The sequence below is a fragment of the Aulonocara sp. 'chitande type north' Nkhata Bay genome, linkage group LG13, assembly GCF_057382095.1.
Source record: "Aulonocara sp. 'chitande type north' Nkhata Bay isolate Kocher_YH1m ecotype deep benthic linkage group LG13, A_spYH_male_GT1.1, whole genome shotgun sequence".
Taxonomy (NCBI): Eukaryota; Metazoa; Chordata; class Actinopteri; order Cichliformes; family Cichlidae; genus Aulonocara; species Aulonocara sp. 'chitande type north' Nkhata Bay.
The window spans coordinates 14,545,019-14,565,065 of NC_141356.1; the positions used below are offsets into that span (position 1 = coordinate 14,545,019).

The 20,047-nt window shown below is 39.2% G+C and overlaps 1 protein-coding gene across 7 annotated transcripts in view; it reads right to left on the minus strand.

Moving 5' to 3' along the window:
- nckap1 (NCK-associated protein 1) overlaps window positions 1-20,047 on the minus strand; it is a 38,909-nt gene that overhangs the window by 2,225 nt on the left and 16,637 nt on the right. For 3 of the 7 annotated variants that reach the window (XM_086258807.1, XM_086258805.1, XM_086258809.1), the window contains 28 exons: window positions 17,634-17,726; window positions 17,475-17,531; window positions 16,279-16,421; window positions 16,067-16,157; window positions 15,088-15,225; window positions 14,871-14,919; window positions 14,597-14,753; window positions 14,318-14,374; window positions 13,765-13,861; window positions 12,397-12,503; window positions 12,168-12,300; window positions 11,717-11,798; window positions 11,521-11,579; window positions 11,172-11,317; window positions 10,942-11,074; window positions 9,920-10,039; window positions 8,731-8,870; window positions 8,091-8,222; window positions 7,432-7,650; window positions 6,694-6,824; window positions 6,357-6,454; window positions 5,829-5,922; window positions 5,332-5,414; window positions 4,157-4,237; window positions 3,975-4,068; window positions 3,774-3,890; window positions 1,125-1,234; window positions 160-249 (listed from right to left, as the gene is read on the minus strand). In XM_086258807.1, coding sequence (XP_086114933.1) covers window positions 160-249; window positions 1,125-1,234; window positions 3,774-3,890; window positions 3,975-4,068; window positions 4,157-4,237; window positions 5,332-5,414; window positions 5,829-5,922; window positions 6,357-6,454; window positions 6,694-6,824; window positions 7,432-7,650; window positions 8,091-8,222; window positions 8,731-8,870; window positions 9,920-10,039; window positions 10,942-11,074; window positions 11,172-11,317; window positions 11,521-11,579; window positions 11,717-11,798; window positions 12,168-12,300; window positions 12,397-12,503; window positions 13,765-13,861; window positions 14,318-14,374; window positions 14,597-14,753; window positions 14,871-14,919; window positions 15,088-15,225; window positions 16,067-16,157; window positions 16,279-16,421; window positions 17,475-17,531; window positions 17,634-17,726 — 3,051 coding nt within the window. Of the gene's footprint in view, window positions 1-159; window positions 250-1,124; window positions 1,235-3,773; window positions 3,891-3,974; window positions 4,069-4,156; window positions 4,238-5,331; window positions 5,415-5,828; window positions 5,923-6,356; window positions 6,455-6,693; window positions 6,825-7,431; window positions 7,651-8,090; window positions 8,223-8,730; window positions 8,871-9,919; window positions 10,040-10,941; window positions 11,075-11,171; window positions 11,318-11,520; window positions 11,580-11,716; window positions 11,799-12,167; window positions 12,301-12,396; window positions 12,504-13,764; window positions 13,862-14,317; window positions 14,375-14,596; window positions 14,754-14,870; window positions 14,920-15,087; window positions 15,226-16,066; window positions 16,158-16,278; window positions 16,422-17,474; window positions 17,532-17,633; window positions 17,727-19,305; window positions 19,496-20,047 lie in introns of those variants that run through there. The other 4 variants (XM_086258806.1, XM_086258811.1, XM_086258808.1 and 1 more) reach the window with 2 other exon arrangements.

Here is a 20,047-nt window from a genome sequence, read left to right on the forward strand (position 1 = left end):
GAAGTAAACTTGAATGTTAAAAATAGTTCTGCACTTCAACTTGAATCCATTTTTTTTTCACATCCTGATATAGCTTTGATAGTTGCTTTTTAGGATGTTTTACTTTTAAAAGAGGAACAAGTGTCGACAGATAAAGTCTCCTGTATGTAGTTTTCTTACCATGTCCAGCAGCAGGTAGACAGATTCTCTGTTACGTGTCGTCATCTTGTCCGTTTCCTGACCGATCTTCAGCAGGCTGGATGAGGCCAGCTACACAGAAACATGTTACAGACTGATGTTAAGAGTCTCTCAAGTCAAGCTTCGGTTTTGTTTTCGTATCAGTTTTAACTAAACTTTAGAATTTCTTGACAAAAATTGGGAAATTACACACCATTTCCAAATTTATCAAAGAAAATCTGACTTAACTGCATAATTACTGGAGCTTCAAAGACATGTAAGCACTTCATGACTGCTTGTCTACTCTGTACTTCTTATAACACAGACTGTTGGTAATAATGAGCCACAATACAAAGTCTTCTAGGGATAACAGTTTCCTTCCATAAGCCCTTCAGTTCTCCTTGAAATAGATTCTGTAAGCTGCTGTAACTCGAGGGATGAAACTCATTTGTCTGAAAGATACCTGGTATTTTGATAAGGGTGACGACCAAAAAGCTCACATAGATGTTCAGCTGGACTCAGATCTAAAGACTATGAAGGTCATTGCTTACATCACATGATTTTCATACACATCAAACCATTCAGCGAGTCCATGACCCAAGGTTTGGGACACTGTCATCCTCCACCATTCCCTTTAGGATAAAAAGGTTTCATCAAAGGACAGAGCTGATCAGGATAACTTCGAAAGGGGACCCGAATAACGGCTCCAAGCCATATAATAGTCACCGGATACCTCAGTTGTAGGTTTTTCCTTTAATTTGTTACATTGCGTGTTTGATGTTGACATTATGATGAGAGATTGTATATCCCCCTATAAGTTTAAATGAATCTAATTATTCTGCGTATCTTCTACGTCAGAATGCAGACATGATGCCCTAAAGAGCTGCCATCACAGCGCAGTGCTACACTAGAGAAACCCCAGTTATAATGTAAAGTTCTCGAAGAGTAACAGAAATGCAGTGTCTTACAGCCAGGAACTCTTTGAGGCGGTCCTCTATGCTTCCCTTGTGGATGGTGAAGAGAGCAGCAGCGATCTGGTTGATTGCTTTGGCCAGGCAGTGGATGTTGTTACAGTGGCCTGTAGGAGGCAGCAAACACACACGATTAGCTGAAGAAGGAGAGATTATTGACTCGGTTTAATTTCTCACATGTGACTTTCACAGCAGAGGAAATTTCAGGCTTATAAAACATGGATCTGTCAATCCTGGGCTTCATTTCTGTATCGCATGTGACATGGATGACAAGCACATGAATATAAAACGCGCGTGTAATCGTAAGGTTAGAGAACGGTTAGTGTGGCTGGACCGGTGCGACGTGTTAAGACCTGCTCCCGGCAAAACCAATCACTCGTCGGGACACAGTCTGCATACTAACAATGGTGGAGCCCATTACAACTCATTATCCTTTTCAAATGTCCCTTATTAACAATGGCGCCTTTCATTTCAAGGTTGTTAAGTGGCACTGTCTTGATAATTCGCGACCTTGAGTTATAACTCTCTTCGATACCTCATCAAAAGGCCTCATGTATCTGCAGCGATGCCCCTCCGTGGATCTAAATATCAAGTCTGTATAACTGAATGAATCTTTCAGGCAAATAAATAAAAACAAACACGGGTCACATGGGCTAAACAGACATTTAAAACTGATTAATTATTTAAAAAGTACACATAATGAAGATGATAATATGGCTCTAATGAACACACATAAATCAATCTTGGGGCACAAGGTCGACGTCATTTGCATGCAGAAACTGTCTCGCGCGTTGAACATGGTAAATTTTGTTTCTTACAAAGTGGAATTTCTTTCCCCCAGCAGTGAGTCACAAGACGGGCTTATTATCCCCTTTATTAATGAATATTAGAGCAGGAAATGGAGGGCAAAATGATGGAGAGGAATCAATTCGTATCACAAATATACTTAAGTGCATCATGTATTATAATTTCTGTTCCGTAATCATTTGAGTCACAACAATTACTCCAGAATCTTTCCTCCCATAGAGTCTCAGCCGGCCTCAAACCAAAGTCAAGTCATTAAGCCAAACACTTTTTTAAAAGAACACACCTGGAGTGCAGCAGAATGCATGCATGGCATCTGTAATTTCCAGAAGGTAACTGCTGCTTGTTAGGCTAACAGCAAAAGTGAACATAACAAAGATTTGTAATGTGGGTTAAACAAACAAAGAAACCTAAAGCGGAGATGTCAAACTAATTTTACATCGTGGATCACAAATGCCCCACTCTGACCTTAAGTGGGCTGAACCAGTGAAACTCCCCTTTCTGTTGGTGGAAACGCATTCAACTAAACATTTAATCCCTGACTTATCCTAATATAAGAAAACTGAGTGTTCAGCATTAGAAATGTGGAGATACTGGAAAAACAGAAACTTTTCTCTCACTTAATTATTAATCTATTACATAAGTATTTCATGTAGTGTGAATGGCAGTGGGGAAGATCAATATTTACCAACAGAAAAAGCTGGAAAACTTTTGAAAATACAGATCCAGTGGACCCAACTGGCTTCTGGCCTCCGGGACTCATTATTCCACACCCCTGACCTGAAGGCATCACCGTCATGTTACTGTTTTTAACCCAGTAATCAGATGTACATGTTTTTCCTCTCGACTCTAGTGTCTAGCATGCTTTTCTGTCTCGCCAACCACTACGTCCATGAATCTTCTCAGCGGTCTTTTCTTCTCCTTCCTGTCTGGCAGCTCCATATTCAACTCCACTATTCAAACCATCTCATCCTACCTCTCTAACTTTGTCCTCAAACAGCTCCACTTGTGCCGTCTCTCCGATACACTCATTTCTAGTCATGTCCCTTCTGGTCACTCCCAACCAAACAAATCTGAGCATCTTGAGGGAGGCTGCCAACTCCACCCTGCCCACACTCTTCACCTCTGGCCTGTAGTGTTTTAAAAATCAGTCTACTAGGTGGCACTTCCTTTGTGGTTCTCAAACAACAACAAGAAAAAAAAAAAAGGAAAAGGAAAACATTTTTAAACAATACCAGCCTTTTACACGTTTTCTTTCCACTGCCTACATCCTCCATATAAATGAAGCAAGCAGCGAGCTATCATTACCGCTCAGCTTGAGGGGGGGATGCCATTAATTTTACATCCTGTCTCGCTATCACTGGCGCACGACAGACTTCTTTCTGCACACAGATACGACTGGCAGATATAGTTTGCAAGGCAGAAAGTAGTCCCTGCATGAAAATGCTCGCTGCAAGGTTGGTGTGTTTATTCCGAGTAACTGGGTCACAATTTGTGGAAAGAGACATTAATGCTGAGTTTTTCCAAATGAACTTTTTGGCACCTTAAATACCAAAATGGGAGAAGCGTTTCTTTCTATTAGAATCAAGAGAAAGCAGACATCTCTGCTAATAATATCTACAGAGCTGGCTGACTCACACCAAAACAGTCTAGATGGAGACACAGCACTGCAGGCCACAGGAAAAATATAGAAATGTGATTTTAGGATGAACCGCCACTTTGAGTCTTTGAAGTTTCGTGCCTTCTCTTTATTGCACTTCATACTGCAAACATAAAATCTGTGTGAGAGAGAGTCACTTTAACTAGATCTTCTTAACAAATCTACAGAGCATGGTGTCCTACCTTCGATGGCTGGGCTGTACTGCGACATCACGTTGCTGGCAAGTGTTGGCAACGAAACTGCCACAAAGACCATCAGCAGACAGGCGATCTTATACTCCTCCTCTGGGCTGATGTTCTCTGCAGACAAACATCGTGATGGTCATACAGATGAATTGCGTGGCTCCTGGATGGTGGTTGTGTGTGACCGTGTTTGCGACTCACCGCTCTTTTGAGAGGACAGAGCCACCACCAGAGCTGGGTCGATCTCACAGGGTAAACCTGCTGCTGAGGACAGCTCGTAAACGTTCATGGCCACCTGGAAACAGACAAAACATCCACATGAACGCAAAGAGCGGGACATCCGGAAGCGCATCTACCTCGACAAGCCCGTCAGTGTGTTTTACCTTCATGTCCGTTTCTCGGGGAATGTGGTCCTTGAAATCCTCCACTGAGCTGACCAGGAAAGGAATGTGACAGGACAAAACCTGGAAAAAGCAAAACCGACACAGACCACTAAGACGGAGAAAGATGGAAGAGGAAATACTCTAAAATATTTATAAGTGTGCTTTTCAGCAGCCACTATCAGGAAATCTCAGACTGAATGAGCAAGGGCCAATAAACGTGTACCTCAACACTTACACTGAATGTCTTAATTTAATGTGTGATTTCAGAGTGCTGCCTGATATTTTTATCCTTTCACTTTTAATAAGCAGCGTTTCCGGAAACCAGCTAAATGTCAGTCTTAGAAGGCTTAGGTCAGTTAATCCAGTTCTGGAACTTGGTCCAACTCCAACTTCTAAATTGCTAAATCCAGAGGACCAAAGAACATGAAAGCTTGTAAGTATAAACCATGATATTTATCATTAAAAAGACAAGAGGGGAGTAGCTGGAATCAGAGCCACGTTTAATTCATATTTGATGTAACTCAGCTTATAACTCAGCTTTAACCTGACAGGGACATAATGCAAGCTATTGTGATTGTCGATGAGACAGTCTAGTAAGACTGATTTTGGCCATTTACAGTATAAAAGATGATGAGGTTCAATATTAAAATGCCTACAACATCTACTGTACCTTTCTAAATGAAAACATTTTTAAATGACTGTATTTTAATGCCATGAATATGCCCCAAAGCTGAACAAAGAAATGCACATTATTATAGTTTTGTATTTTCTAGTTTTAGTTTTGACTTTTTGTTTTAAATGAAGTTTAGCTTCAGTTAGTTTCCAGAGTGGATTTTCTTATTTCGGTTTAGTTCTTGTTAGTTTCCGTGTTCATCTTAGTCTTTTTAATTATTACTGCATGCTACTACTCTGAATGTCTCAGAGAAAATTAATACAATAAAAACTAATTTTTCAAAAGCAGCTGACCCACGGTGTGTCACAGTATCGTAAATAGTCAAACTTTCCTTTACATTTTCATTTTATTCTATTCAAGTTCACAAAATTGTTTGAGTTAATTTTTTTTCAGTATTTTTTTCCACATCCAGCTTTAGTTTTAGTTAATTATAATAACCTTGATTGACACAAGTTGCCAGTATCTATCACCTCAAAGTGGTATATGATTATGTGTGCCTTACGTCTCTCAGAGCCTCCTGAGCGAGCGAGCGGAAGGACAAAATGACCCCAATGATGGTCATTCTCTTCAAAACACTGTCCACAGCTACAAAAACAGAAAACACAGCGAGTGAGTGGAATTACAGCAGCTGTCACAGTGATCAGTGTTAATTCAGGAGTTCACCAGTCACAAAAATAAACTTGCAAGGAGGTGTATCAATTTGTACTTCAAGTGTACTAACTTGAAGTCATTTCTAACCAACCACTTTCAATACGATGGCAAGTTTAACACAGATGTAATCGAATCTCAAACAAGAGACTGACACTGAGACACTGACATGAAACAAGCCAAGGCTGCTGATTGTAAACAGCTAAATATCACACACACAAAAAGTGGCATAAGTACTCCCATCGTGTTTGGATAATCACTTATTGTTTGGCACCATGATGAAACTGCAGCTGCAAAGATCTGTGCCAAGTAAGTGTAAGCACAAGTATTAGCGTTAGTGTTAGTAATTACAGGTGAGTTTCTTGAAGAGCGCAGCCATGTGGTCTGGTTTGTCAAAGCTCGTCCTCATCTGGGTCAACACCTCCATGTTTTCTACCACCAGTTTCTACAGAGAAACGCAAATAAACAAAACATAAATATATGTAAGAACATTTTGTCAAAATTTTTAAAAAAGAAAAAAAAAAGCCTGGTTATGAATGAAACCATGGAAGGCGTCAGACTACACTAAACACTCAACATCAACCAATTTGTTTCCCTATTTTTGGCTCTCTCTGATGTAAGGAAGAAGGGATATCCCCAATTAGGCCAGGCACACTGCTCGGACTTCTCACAAAAGATTACAAATATATGAATCAGTTTTCTGAATATTATATTTTAAAAAAAGAAAGAATCAGAGACGCATCAGGTAAGGAAAAAGAAATCACTCATCTGAATAAAACTCACTGACTAATAATATCACCTGTACAACTTGGTATAACAGTTTATATTATTATTATTCAATATGTGAGTATATCTTTATGATTGTGGACATGTTTATACCTTCAGCTCAGCAACCTGAGATGAGATGTGCCACATCAGGCTCTCACTTAGAAACTTCATACCATACGGGCCCAAGAGCTCTGACAGGGAACGCATCTCTGTGGAAAAAGCAAAAAAATAAACACTTTCAATAAACTTTCAGCAGAAAAAAAAAAAGACGAGGAACAGAAAAAAAACAAGATGGCTAAACTCTAAACTTATATTAATACACAAAACCCCACATTAAAGTTTCTCTTCTATAGCTGATTTATTGTTTGTCGTCATAAATACCAAGTTACTAACATTTTCATGCACAAAGTGTGTTTGTATGAGTAAACAATCTTTTGAGTGATTGTACCCGAGATATCAGAGTATTCTTCAGCATTGAAAGTTAGTTCGTTCTCAGTGGGCAGGTTGACGAAAGCCTTCATGGCGGGGAAGTAGGCGATGTGTCCGTTACTGACCTGGCGGAGCAACGTTTCCAAGTACCTACAAACACACACAGGATGCTGTCTCAGTATAGGTTACATGCTTGGTCCTCAAAAGAAAAACAAGCTGGGCTCCATTAAGGTCTGTCGGGTATAATAAATAAGTAAAACTGTAGCCACTGAGCTTGCAAACTATTAAATTTTTTATTTGGTTTTCTGCTTGTTTTGGGTTCAGGATTTACCCCTCACTGGTGTGGATGTGCTTATTTGGTCCTCTAGTTAAATAGTGCATCTTCCTAAATGTTATAATAAATTAAATGTTAAACTAACTAAACTAACTTTTCAGAAGAAAGTTAAGGTAGGGTGCACTCAAAACTGTTCGTTTCAGACAGAAGGTAAACAGAGAGGCTGAATTAAGGCCCCGAAAAAAGCTACTGTAGTAGAGCCCAAGAATAAAGACATGGAGCTGGATGTGAGGAGAATAGAAATTGCTCTGATTAAAAAAAACAATCATCTAAAACTACTGAGAAAAGTCTAGTGAGTTATTTGCGTTGTTTGTTGTTTATTTCCTCCTCAAATTACACTTCTGCTTCCTTTGCTGTGTCATTTTTTGGTATTTTATTAACAATGTTTTTGGAGAATTGCAGAAGTGCTAAAAATCAACACACCAGTTTGTGTATAAACTGGTGATGGTGGGCTCTCCGTGGCTGTCCAGGTGCTGCGTCTGCTGCAGGAGGACGTTGTTGAAAACTCGTGTGATGTCGATGGTGACGTAGTTCTCTATGGACTGCAGCACGGTCATGTATGCTCGGACGCTCGTCAGCAGCTCGCTGGGCTTGGCTATCTCCTGAGTAGCCTGGTTGTACATGGTCATCCCCACTATGGACCTGGACACGATCAGAGGTCAATAAGACATGCCTAAGTTAAAGTACATTTAGTAAGAGCACTTTTAAACCTCAAAGTTGCACAACTTACTTTAATTACCTTAATTTTAACGATCATAAAGCTGCAATCCCTTAACTTTTCATTCTGAAACACCAAAGCGGTTTACACCTAAACTGCTCAATTAATCTGCTTTTAAATAACTGCTTAAAGCACAACCTCTGGACTGTGCACTGCTTAATAATTACTGTCATGTCATGATGAGGTAGTAATTTGTACTTTTTCCTATTCACTGAAAGCTGTACATGTAGTATTTAATTAACACAGAGGTGGTGAAGAGCAGCGTTAGCTGGGCTGCGAGGTCCACAGATGCAACTCTAAATTGGACAAATGTATCTGTAATTATACACCTTCACTATGAAAGCATGCGTGCGTGCTTATTTACTTGGTAAATCGGATCTCCAGGTGCGAGGTGAGGTACTCCCTCGGTGTGAAAGTGTGCTCCCACACAATCAGGTTGGGAACGTAGTTGATGGAGAAGCAGAGTTCAGATAAGGCGGTGTGGAGTTTATCCAGACTGGGGGGCGGGAGGAGACACATAAACAACAGATATGATTAAAACCTGATCTGTGCAGAGAAAACAAGCAACAATACCAATAAAACCAATAAAAGAGAGCAAAACTATGAGACTTAAAATGAAGGAAGTATAGATATATGTAGGTGAAAATATAAAAACTTAATTGGAAAGCGCTGACACGTCTGGGAAACGGTGATAACAACACGGTGGAGGGTTCAAAACAATACCAGCCAGATTTGATGTGTTAAAAAAATAATATTTCAACTATTTATAGGAGAAAGAAACAGCTAAATATTACCATTTTCATTTTTACTGCATGAGCAAAGATGAATACTTATTAATCTATAAACAATTACAGATCACTATAATTAAAACACACTCAACAGTAATGAGTTTTTAAAAGAAGCATAAAGAATAAGCTGAGCCTGAGAACAGACAGAGGCAGACTGTGGCTCTGCAGATCCTTCAAAAACATTCAGATCTTCACGTTCCCTCTTTTTGTACTAACTTGGTGACCAGCAGTCTGTTCTTCCTCATGCTCTCCACGCCTGGTTTCTCCCTCTCCGGCTCGCCTTTCTTCCCCGTCGCCTTCTTGCTCTTCTTGTTCACAGCTTGGCTGATGGTTTTTGCGCAGTGCTTGGGAAGCAGCTAAGGTAAAAATAAAAAGGTACAACATTTCACTACAATTATTAAGCCACTGATATTTTGTTTTAAAGTGCTCTTCAGATTTACATGAGACCTTTTTACTTGTTTAAAGAATCATTATTGTTTTATATTATGATTTTTACAATTTATTAAAAATTTTACTTATTAAGCTCCTTTTTTCCTCATTTAACTGAAATCTTTTCTGTTGATTATTTTTTTAACTTATTGATTGATTTTGTTTTGCCTTGCTCTCATTTTTTTTTAGCTATTGTATTTTATTTAAGTAAGGTTGTGGATTTTTTGAACGTTTGGGATAAATGAGGTATATTTCATCTCATGTTGAAGACAAAAGAAAAGCAGTAGTAATCTTTCTTAGGCAGTTAAACCAGGAGACTGACAGACATATTTAAGGAGCTTTTAACAACAACAAGCTTCAACAAATGACTAAATATTTATATGGACAAACATCATTTTATGCTCTGGGTATTGATGGCAAAGTGTTGGTCGATCTGAGAATCTATTTCAGTACTGGGTCAAACTTGCATAATAGCAAAATTATCAATACCATGTATTATTGTTTCTACATTAATAAGCCAGCAATTAATTTCTTAATGCCCAAAAAAGGGATAATTTACAACTGAATCGACATGTAGCAATTACATGTGGCAAAATATTTTACAAAGCCTGATTCTACCTTGAAATAAAGTATTTTTTTCATACTGGAAGAAGGAAATAAACTCCCGGATGTATTTCTCCTCTTGTGTGGAAGTCTGCACAACTGTAGCCCTGCTGTTTTGTTCCTAGTGGAAACCCTGACAGTAGTTTAAGTATAGATTAAACCAGATGAACTGGTCAGTTTATCTTTGGATTGATTTTATTCTCAATAAAGTCTGTCAGCGTCTAACCAGCGTTCAAACAGAGGGTGTTGGAGGGGTTGGCTGACGCAGATTGTTAACCTGTATCACTGTCAGTCTGATCAGTAATTTGTAGCATTTGTATTCAAGCTAGAAATGTCAAACTGTCCCTGTAAACAGTTGGCTTTGTGTTCCTACCTGGTCACTAAGTGTACACTGCTCGGTGCAGATGTCAGTGATCAGGTTTCTGGCCTGTTTGGCCATTTCGTCCAAAAACATGTTGCACAACGACAGGCTTCGATCCCCTATGTGGTGACGCTGAGGAGGAGAGTAGGAAGAGACAAAAAGAAATCATTATCAAAACAGCATAATCATCACACATATCACGCCTGATGCCCAGGCTCAGAGGGGAAAGCGGCTGTCAGTCAATGATAAAAATTGTATTGAATTTTGTAGAATCTGTTTCAAAAAGACCAAAACAGTTACTGCGGGGTGCCTGTTTAGATGCATTTTAGATGGGTATAAAAAAAGAAAGCCCAACTGTCTGCTGGTTCCAATAACAAGTGTGTTTATCAGTGTCCTTCAGTTTATGCCTATACTGAGTCAATTTTTGCTTTTCACTTCCAACCAGCATTGATTAAAGCCACACTCGACTGGCTGAACATCCCTGAACTGTAATGTGAGTTTTTTCACATGGAAAGTTTCTTCTTCTTCTTCCATTTTTTTCCTTTTTCCCCCTTTAATTTTTAAACATTTAAATCATCGGAGTGTGAAATTGGATTAAAACTGGGAAGTCAAAGACTCCACATTTTTATATTTGGAAAATTCACTAAAAGTTGACCAAATGGGCACATTTTTGTAACATTTGCTGCTGACATTTTGACCAACTGATACCATCAAACATACACAGAATTGGCCATTAGGAGATCCTATTTGAAGTGCAGCAACACGTGCTGATAACGTCCTCGATTACGTTTAAAAAGAAGAAAATGTGTCTCGGTTGATTTACTGACCTCTACGCATTTCCCTTCATTATATCCACCCCCCTTTCATTACATCTCCCCATCTATCCTCCTTCCTCTGTACCTTCCGTTCAACCCACAGATATCTATTCTTGGGAAACTTTCAAATGTCCTCATCTCCCCATCTACAGGCGCCATTATGTAAAATTAAAAAGAATATCACACAAACTGGGTTTTTGTATGCATGTGTGTATTTACCTCCTCGGGACAGAGCTCATGTGTACAGGACATGAAGTGTGTACAAAGCAGAGGGAAACAGACTGAGTGGCGGCTCTGGGAGGGAAGCTCCAAGCACTGCTGAAACATCTTCTCAAATGCACGGCTGTAGAAGCTACACACAAGAACAGAGAAAAAAGGAAAATATACATATTTAAACTTATGTCTGAATTATGCACAGGACTTACCAGAGTTTCACATGAGTGTCTCACCAGAAAATAGACAGGTCTGATGTCTCCACAAGCATCTCCACCAGAGAGTCCACCATCTTTGTGTGGAAGATGATGGTGTTCATCATTTTACCGAGCTCTTTGTGATCGGCTAAACCGAGACTGGCTTTAGAGACACTTGTGTAGGCCTAGAGAGAGGAATAACAGCACAAGCAGGGCATAAAAGACAAATCCAAGTTCTTTATTGTTACATATTGCACTACCCCGACTTACTGAACAGGATCGTTAATATCACATTAAATATTTTATTATGTTTTAGTTTTCAAGGATAACATAGTTTCCTTGAAAGACTTATTTCAAAAGAATTTAAGCATGAAAGTTGTGTATATACCTGCAGTCTGAACCAATCCAGTCTCATGCCTCTGAAGTCAAACACTTCTCCATCCTCCACTGAAACACACAAATCACACTCAGTATTTTAGTAACTTTAATTATTAATAACTGTACTACGATCAATACTGCCAGTGCAAATGCAAAAATAACGACTCGTCCTGGTATTTCTCTGATCTTCCATTTAACAGTCTTACCTTGTTTAACACTGAGAGAAGTCATGGTGTTGACAAATGAAGACATGATTATAGATTCATCCTCTGGACACACAGACAGGTTCTGTAAAATAAAACGGAAATGAGGCTGATTAGACAGGACTGTATTCACTGTAGATTCATCTTTTAAATATGACAAAAATGTTAATAAATAATACAGTACATTAAAAGTTTGAAGAGCATTATAGAAACAAAAAAGTTGAATTTTTATATTAATATTAAAAACAAAACATGCTTTTAAAATTGCGTTACAGTAAATGTAAGACCTGTAATCTGACACCTGACATAAGCAGCCTCACAGCCGTGCTGGATGGTGACACCAGCTCAATAACACCATGTTTTAGGAGGAAAGCAATATCAGATTAAATGTGACTGAATGCAGTAAGAGTGCTTAGTCTCAGGAGTTTGTATTTTTTTTTTTAAATGTTCCCACCTGAACCAGTTCATTCAGCACCACAGCATCAAACCCAGACAGGTACTGGACGTAGTATCGCTGCATCACAGGCCCATACTTCCTGACATGAGCTCTGAGCTCCTCCATGTAGAAGATCAGCTCAGCTATGTGTCTGCAAAACACACATACACACATCAGCAGGTGTGAAGACGCAAGTGTGTTTATACAGGCATGACGCGTGTACACAAACACACTTGTCCACGCTTACTTGTCTATGAAATCATCTGTGCTTTTCTTCTGGATGTTGTCTGCGTGTCGAAGCAGCCAGATGATCTCATCACGGGCGAATGACAGCGCCATGAACACAAACAGCGCCTAGCAGACCAGAAATTTGGAGGGAAGTGGTGAGAGAGAAGCTCGCAGCATCTGCGTTCTCAGAATCTCTAAATGCAATCTGAGACTTTATGAATGGCTTTGCAGCTATTGGTGCCGTATATCAAGTTCCACTAGAAGAATTGGGCTGGTAAAGACTCTAAATGATGCATAATTTAAAAGACATGTTATTGTGGTAGTTTACTGCATATTTTATATAATCTGTTGCACTCTTTTACCTATTCCGTTTATCCTGACTGAATTTCAGCTATAATGAAAACAAAAGGTTATTTCAATCCATGTTAGTTTTATATTTACTGGGACCTGTTCTGGGATCTGTGTGCTCTCCCACGCACATACATGAAAAGCTGAAGAAAGGTAAAGCAACAGGAAAACCACCCTGTACAGAACTATAAACATCAATGGCAGCAGGAATGATACCACTAAAGTCTAAGAGCATGGAAAGGATGATGGCAAAGCAACTTGTAGAATTGCATTGATCTCTGTAAACGCCAACCTGCTCTGTAGAGAACATTATGAATGAGGGTGGCTTTGTAGCTTGCCTGAGCTCCCTCTCAGGCTCTGTACACAAGATCTGGTTAAATTAATTAATTAAAATAAATGAATTTGAAATTAGTTTAGGTCTATCTAATGGGTTTTGGTCAATTTAAACAATAGCAAACATCCCGAGCAACAAAAAGCAACTAAACAGGTGATACTGTAGTATTTAAGGCAGCTTTTTATAATTCATCAGGTTGCAGCCGCTTTCATTTGACATGTTGTTTTCAAGTTATGTGAGCCACTGTGAAATGAACCATTGTTTTGCAAAGACCACTTTTTGAAGTTTTGAGCTGAATGTGTTCGGCAGCTTAGTGTTTTTGAAGCCTCACTGGAAACTGGGCAGATCTGATTGTGAAACTGAAGTTCAACACAAATCATAAGGCAGGCCTGGCCTTAATCATGTGCTGCCTTATAATCAGTCATGACAGTAATATGGACCATGATTTAAAATATAAAGATCATGTTGTATTCCACACAACTTGAAAATAGAGATTGAGACGATAAACACCAGCGATAAGGTCATAGATCAAATGAATTAGAGGATATTTCCCCCTGGACTTGCATAAAACCCAACTTGTTTTTGTAACAAAAACAAAGTTATGTCCTGCTGAAAGAAAGAAGGTTTAAACCTGAAACAGGAAGAAACAGAAAGTCTATGATTACAACTGAACAGAGTGTTATTTGCAGTGTTTTTTTATATTACCTTTGGACCAAGCAGTCCAGGTTGGTCAGCTAAAACAGTGGCCAGCTCTTTCAGAGCTGATCTGAGGAACTTGCGCCTCTCTCTGTGCATGGAGCCTCTGTAGGCAGCCAAAGAGACCGAGGAAGTCAGAGCAGTGCATCAAAACATACAAGGCAATGTGATTAAATGGTATTCTGACACTTTTAGGACAATCCCGCAGGAGGACAAAAAGTAAGTAGATGACAGTGACAGCAGAAGAATAAAGATGAAAGGGGAAGACGGAATAAGTAATGAGGATAAAAGCAGAGATGAGGCATGGGGGGAAGACGACGAATAGAGGATAAAACGGGAGGAAAACATGAAAAAGGATACAGAGAAAAGGGTGATGTTTCACAGTGAAGCTTCCCGAGAGAGGGTAGACGCATATGCTAAAATGACAGTTAAAATCTTTAAATAAAAGACCAGGAATATAAATTAATAATATAGAAAATGGGGGCATTAGAAAAAAATAAAAAATAAAATGTGAGTGTATTTTATGTTTGCATGAGATAGTATGAAACAAGGTTATACATACGCATGAGACAGGGCCTGTTCTTTGCACTCCCTGATGTCATTGATGCGTTTGTTGTACCTGCAAAACACACAAGAGGAAAGGATGCTTTAAAAAGAGCAAAATGGGAAAACTGGGACAGAAAATGACAATCAAATCTTCAAATTCCTCAATAAAAATTCAAACCACAAAGATATTCAACAATCATATCAAAGTAAAAAAAAGGAGACATGATCACAGTTTGTGTGATTGTGCACCAGTTAAAGAGCGCCTGCCTGTGTCCACATAGACACATTCTCATACCCTCTGATGTTCACAAAAAGGTCCTCAGCAGCCTTGTGGATGTGGAAAACTTCATCCCTGAACAGACAGAGACAGGTGGAGCTCTGCAGAGCCAACTTCCACAAAGACAGCGCTGCTGCGTCGCTATTCAGCGCCACATGACACAGGATGAAACCAACTGCAGAGAGAACGGAGAGAAATACAGAGCTAACTGCAGACTGAAGCCTTTTGATCATCTGGCACCCAATTCACATGATCAGAGCACTAGATTCGACTCTGCTTCTACACTACTTACAAACAATCCACTTTTCCATTGTGTCCAGTGACAGGTATTCACAGGGCATCTAAAGACAAAGACACAGTTGAATTCAGTTTTTCCAGTTGTATCACTTGGCACAAAGAAGCTCTGACATCAAAAGCCTGCACAGAACAGGTTAATAGATTATTGAGAAGCTTTAAATGATCATTCAGATCATACAGATTATTTTAAGACAGTCAATCGGGATACTAACAGTGTCAGACTGAGCAGGATTGAGCATTGTGGAGGGAGCAGAGATGAGAGAAAGCAGCTGGGCGTTCCTCCACTGGTCAGCTGACAGATTCCTCCTGGGATAGACCATCTGAAGGCTGACCAACGCATCTGACAGGGACTGTAGGAGGAGAGACAGGACTAAATTCTTCCGGTATAAAACTGACTTTTGAAACTAAATAAGCAGCAATTTCAGAGCCACTGTACGCAAACTTGGAAAAAACAAACAAACCCCAAAACCCTTTATAGTGTTGTTAAAGTCATGAAAGTTGTTAAACCATCCTCTTTGTTTTCAATTAAGTTTATTTGAAGTATCAAGCCTGATTTAGACTTCTGCAGGAAATAAATGTCCTCATTTTTTATCGTAACCGGAAACTCTCCCCAACCCTATGCTGTAACCTTCTACACCATTCGAGTCGCTGCGAGCTGTGTCGACCCAACATGAGGCGCATGTCAGGTTACGGAAAATGTTACAGAGTAGGGCAAAAACCGAGTTTCCAGTTATGACGGAAGTCACAACGTAGATTTCCCACGCAAGCATAAGTCATGCATGATTTGAAAAGTAGAAGTCTGTGTGTTTGTGGACAATATGCCACATAAGCTCAGTGAGGCATTTGAAATGCTATGACAACTGAACCTCATTCAAAAACAACACTAACCAATAAAAGCAGAAGTATCTGTAAACACTGTAGATCATGGTGCATATACCAGGGCTATTGATCAAGGAAAATCAAACCAGTGATTATTTTGATCAGTACTGACATCACATTTTTATTCAGTACAGCTACAGGTGTATACACAAGTGATCTACATGGATGAACAGAACAGACGGGTTCCTTTACAGAAACCTTTTTCCTAGTTTTAGTATAGATGTTGCAAACCAAAAGCTCTCTGCATCAACTATCTTGCATTTGTACAATGTTAAAAACCTACATTTCACAATGCACAAACAATTCTCCCACCTTTCCATGTGGAACAAACTCCTCCATCATCTTCTTCAAAGGGTTCTCATAATCCACAATCATTTGGCCCAACCTGGGGTACTCCCGGTCACTGCAGCAACACACAGAGGTAGTGACGTAGTGTCTAAGTAACTGTTTCTACTAACAGTTTATGCTGCTATGATGTCTGTAATAGTGTGCAAACTTCTCACATCAATCTAACTCTCAGTTACCTGGCTCCATGCGTCATCTCATGGGCATAGTTGTAAAGCCCTATGATGGCTTTCCTCTCCTCTATGCGAGAAAGTATTATCATCAGAGTAGTGTATGTTACCACCAGATCCAGGTAGTTCTTAGTCAGGTCAAAATTCACCGTCTGATGGGGGAACACAGGTGTGTCATTACATGAAGCAAACAACAAGAAAGGCAGTGATTACACAGAAACAAGAGACTATATACCTCCATCAAGGCTGAACACTTCCTCTAAAGGAGGGGCAGGCAATTAATGTTCCCAAGAGGCCATATGAGATACTGGGACTGTTGTGGAGAACACCACCAATAAGTTTTTAAAGAGATAAAATTGAGCAGAATTGAGTTCAGCTTACTGGAGTAGCCCCACAACAGCCCCAACAGGCCCTGGGGAATTTTAATTACCCACTCCTGCTCTGAAATATGTATAAATTGAGTTTATACATGCGGAGGTGATCTGGATCCAGTTTAGTCTGTAATATTTTCAAGGACATCAAGATGATACCTTCCAAATTCTATCACTTTGGCGTATCTTTTAAAGTATGACACAAAATGTGCAATTATGCTCTAATTCACAAAGGTAAAGAATCCTTTTCAAAGATCCTAAACTTCAGTGCAGGTTAACTCCCAGGATTTGTCCCAGACTAAACCCACCCTGTGGTAACATTTTCATGCAAACAGAAAAACTGAACCAACCATTTAACTTCCTTGCTGGAGGTAAAACATATTCATAAATACTTCTGTGGCTCTGGAATGCTCAGGGAATGAGGAAGAATGAAAAAAAAAATAGAGGAAAGAAAGGGGAGGAGAGAATCTCTTTAGGATTCTTCGGTTCTGAAACATGATGAGGTAAGCACAGGAGAAAGATCTCACTTAATGGTTCTAATAAAAGAAAGGATTAAGTCTAGAAGTCGTCAGGGGAAAAAAAAATCTTCAATAACTTTACAGCTTATTGTAGTTCAAGACTTCTGAGTGGGATCTAGACTCTTGCTCCTCCTTTGGGCCTCGTTTTCAGTCTCTAGGAAAAGGGAGTCTTTGACCCACAACAGAACTTTGCAGGTTCTGGTGGGTAATTCTTCCTTTTTAGGCTTCTTTCTATGTTTTCTGAAGCGTTAAAACATTGTCCTGTTACATGTGATACACATTCTTTAAAAAAGATAAATAAAATATATTTGCTTACAATGTCAAAGAAGACCTGGCAGGCATCGATGGTGTTCAGCAGCTCACACACATGATCCTATTAATAGAGCGAAGAGAAATGTTTTCATTAGAACCACCAAAGTAAAAGAAACACGTCCTCGTGTGCTTCACCTGAGTGCCACTGTGTGTTTTTCCCCACCTTGAATTCCATGACATCGACGAAGGTAAAATAATAGAGAGCCAGGTTCTTCAGAATCTCCGACTTCTCCTTCTGCAGCTGGGCCAGCTGTTGCTATAAAACCACATGGCAAAGAACACAAAGTTGTGAATTTTAGAAGTGCTGCGTGAACCTGAGGCTTAGGTTTTCCAGTAACTAAGTACTGCTTTCACTGTGTTCCCTTCAGAGTAGTCACAGAGAAACGTCATACAGCAACTCAGGACCGTTTACTCTTTTACAGCTGGTATGATTAAAAGATGGGACTGACTTTGGACATTTCTTAAATGAATCATCAAAATCATCTTTTAAATAAAAAAGAAACTCTGGTTAAGTTCTATTTAACTCTGGAAATATGTTTCTTTGACAATTTGATTTTTATTAACTCTGAAGAGAAATATCTGCATATTCCTATCCCACCCAGCTAAAAAGATGTAATTATCAAGTTTCCCTTCAGGGATCCGTAGAGATCATCAGGTCTTGAGTTTCTTCATTTTGAAGTTAATTAATTGAAACTTAATCAACAGCAAAGCGGCAGAAACCACACACAGCTGCTAAATAATTCAGTTATTGGAGCTAAACTATTCTTAAGACAATTTTAAAAAATGACTTTCTATTCCATGTAGATACATGAAAGTTATTTTACTTTGGTGAAGAACTTATTTCATTTAATGATTTTCTGGAACACTTTGCATACAGGAGAACTTATCAACTTTTCAATTTTCTTCTTTTGCACCTTGTTGTATGTTAAATAAAGTTTTGAATAACTCGTTTTCCGTGTGGCGGTTTTCCAGAAGCTGTAATGAAATGTTTCACCAAAGTAAAATCTGCCTATATAAGCAAAGCAGAAACCATTAACCCAACAGCACCTCAAAAAATAAAACACTGTCAATACGAGTCTTTAGCTGTGGATACAAAGTGTTTTCAAATCCCAGTTTACCTTTAAAAGATTACTGCATCAATCTTTTAAAGTCTAAAAATCAACATGAAGTATCTGACTTCAGCACCTGAGAAGCAGTGTATTAACATGCTAGAAATGACTGAAGCATACTGTATGTAAATTGAACCCAGCTCCAGAGCAATCTGAGGTCAGAACCGCACCCTAAACCAGAACTGGCCTAATAGGCAAAGGTGGAAAAAGGTCAAAACATGACAAGTCTAGGAAGCGTGAAACACTGCTGCTGCAACAAGGAGTTCAAACATCTGGTATTTGGCTCAAGTCAACTAAAAGTGGAACAATCACTGTTTATTTTTTAATTCCTAAAAAAACAAAACAAATAACAAAACAGTTTTTCTTGCACAATTTCGATTACCTGCTGAGTGACACTCCTTATTGCATGCAGTCAGCAAGTCATTCAAACACCAGCTGATCAGTCATCAAGCAAACCTAACCAACTAGCCAGGTGGGTAACTAGCCACGCAGTCATTCACAGGATGAAGAAGAGAAAATAAAAATGCTGCCAGAGAAAGCTGAGCAAAGCAAAACACACTCCAAAAGAGCTTTAAAAAAACCAAAAAGAAACAAAACCAAAATAAATAAATAAATCCCCCCCCTGCAAAAACAAACACAGGTACAAATAAAAATACATAATATTACAAAACTTAAGTGCTTAAATTAAACTCAAAAAGTTACAGAAACTTAGATACAAAAACTTACCAAAAAGCACAAGTCCGGATTAAGCCAAGTTTAGCATGCAGAACACAAACAAACACAGAAACAAAGCAGAAAAACAACATAAGAGACACATTTTTAAGCACAGTTATACTGAATAAAGCAGTTAGCTACACACACGGTATAAACACACATACGCGCACGCACACACACACACACACACACACACACACACACACACACGCAAACAGCTTTTTGCTAAATGGTGCTCTGACACAAACGCCATATGCTAACAAGTAAAGCTAAAAAGAAAAATCTGATGAGCAATGACTTTAGTTCACTTGACACACATGCGCACACACACACACACACACACACACACGCACACCTGACAAAGGTGTAAGAGATGCTGGATACCCAACGCCATCACACCAGTGTAGTCTTTACCTGGCCAGCCTATTTCCAGCCACCACTGGAAATGAACAGATCCTCATGCATATTCTGTCTCATTTTTATTTCAATTTTTTTTTAACTTGTCTGAAAGAACAAAGTCCTCGGTAATCAGCAGTTATTCCCCTTGCTCTTATTTTGAAAGTTTAGTCACTGCCCTACTCTACTCATTATTTTGATTCCCTGGCTGGGCCGCCGTCTTTAATTTAACTTGGCTGCCTCTGTAGAAAGGTTAGAGTCTCGCCATCGGACAAACTGAACTTGCTGTTTGAGCTGGAACCAATGATGGAAGTCTTTTCTATGCTCTGGAGAAAGCTGTGATAATTGTGAGGTAGCT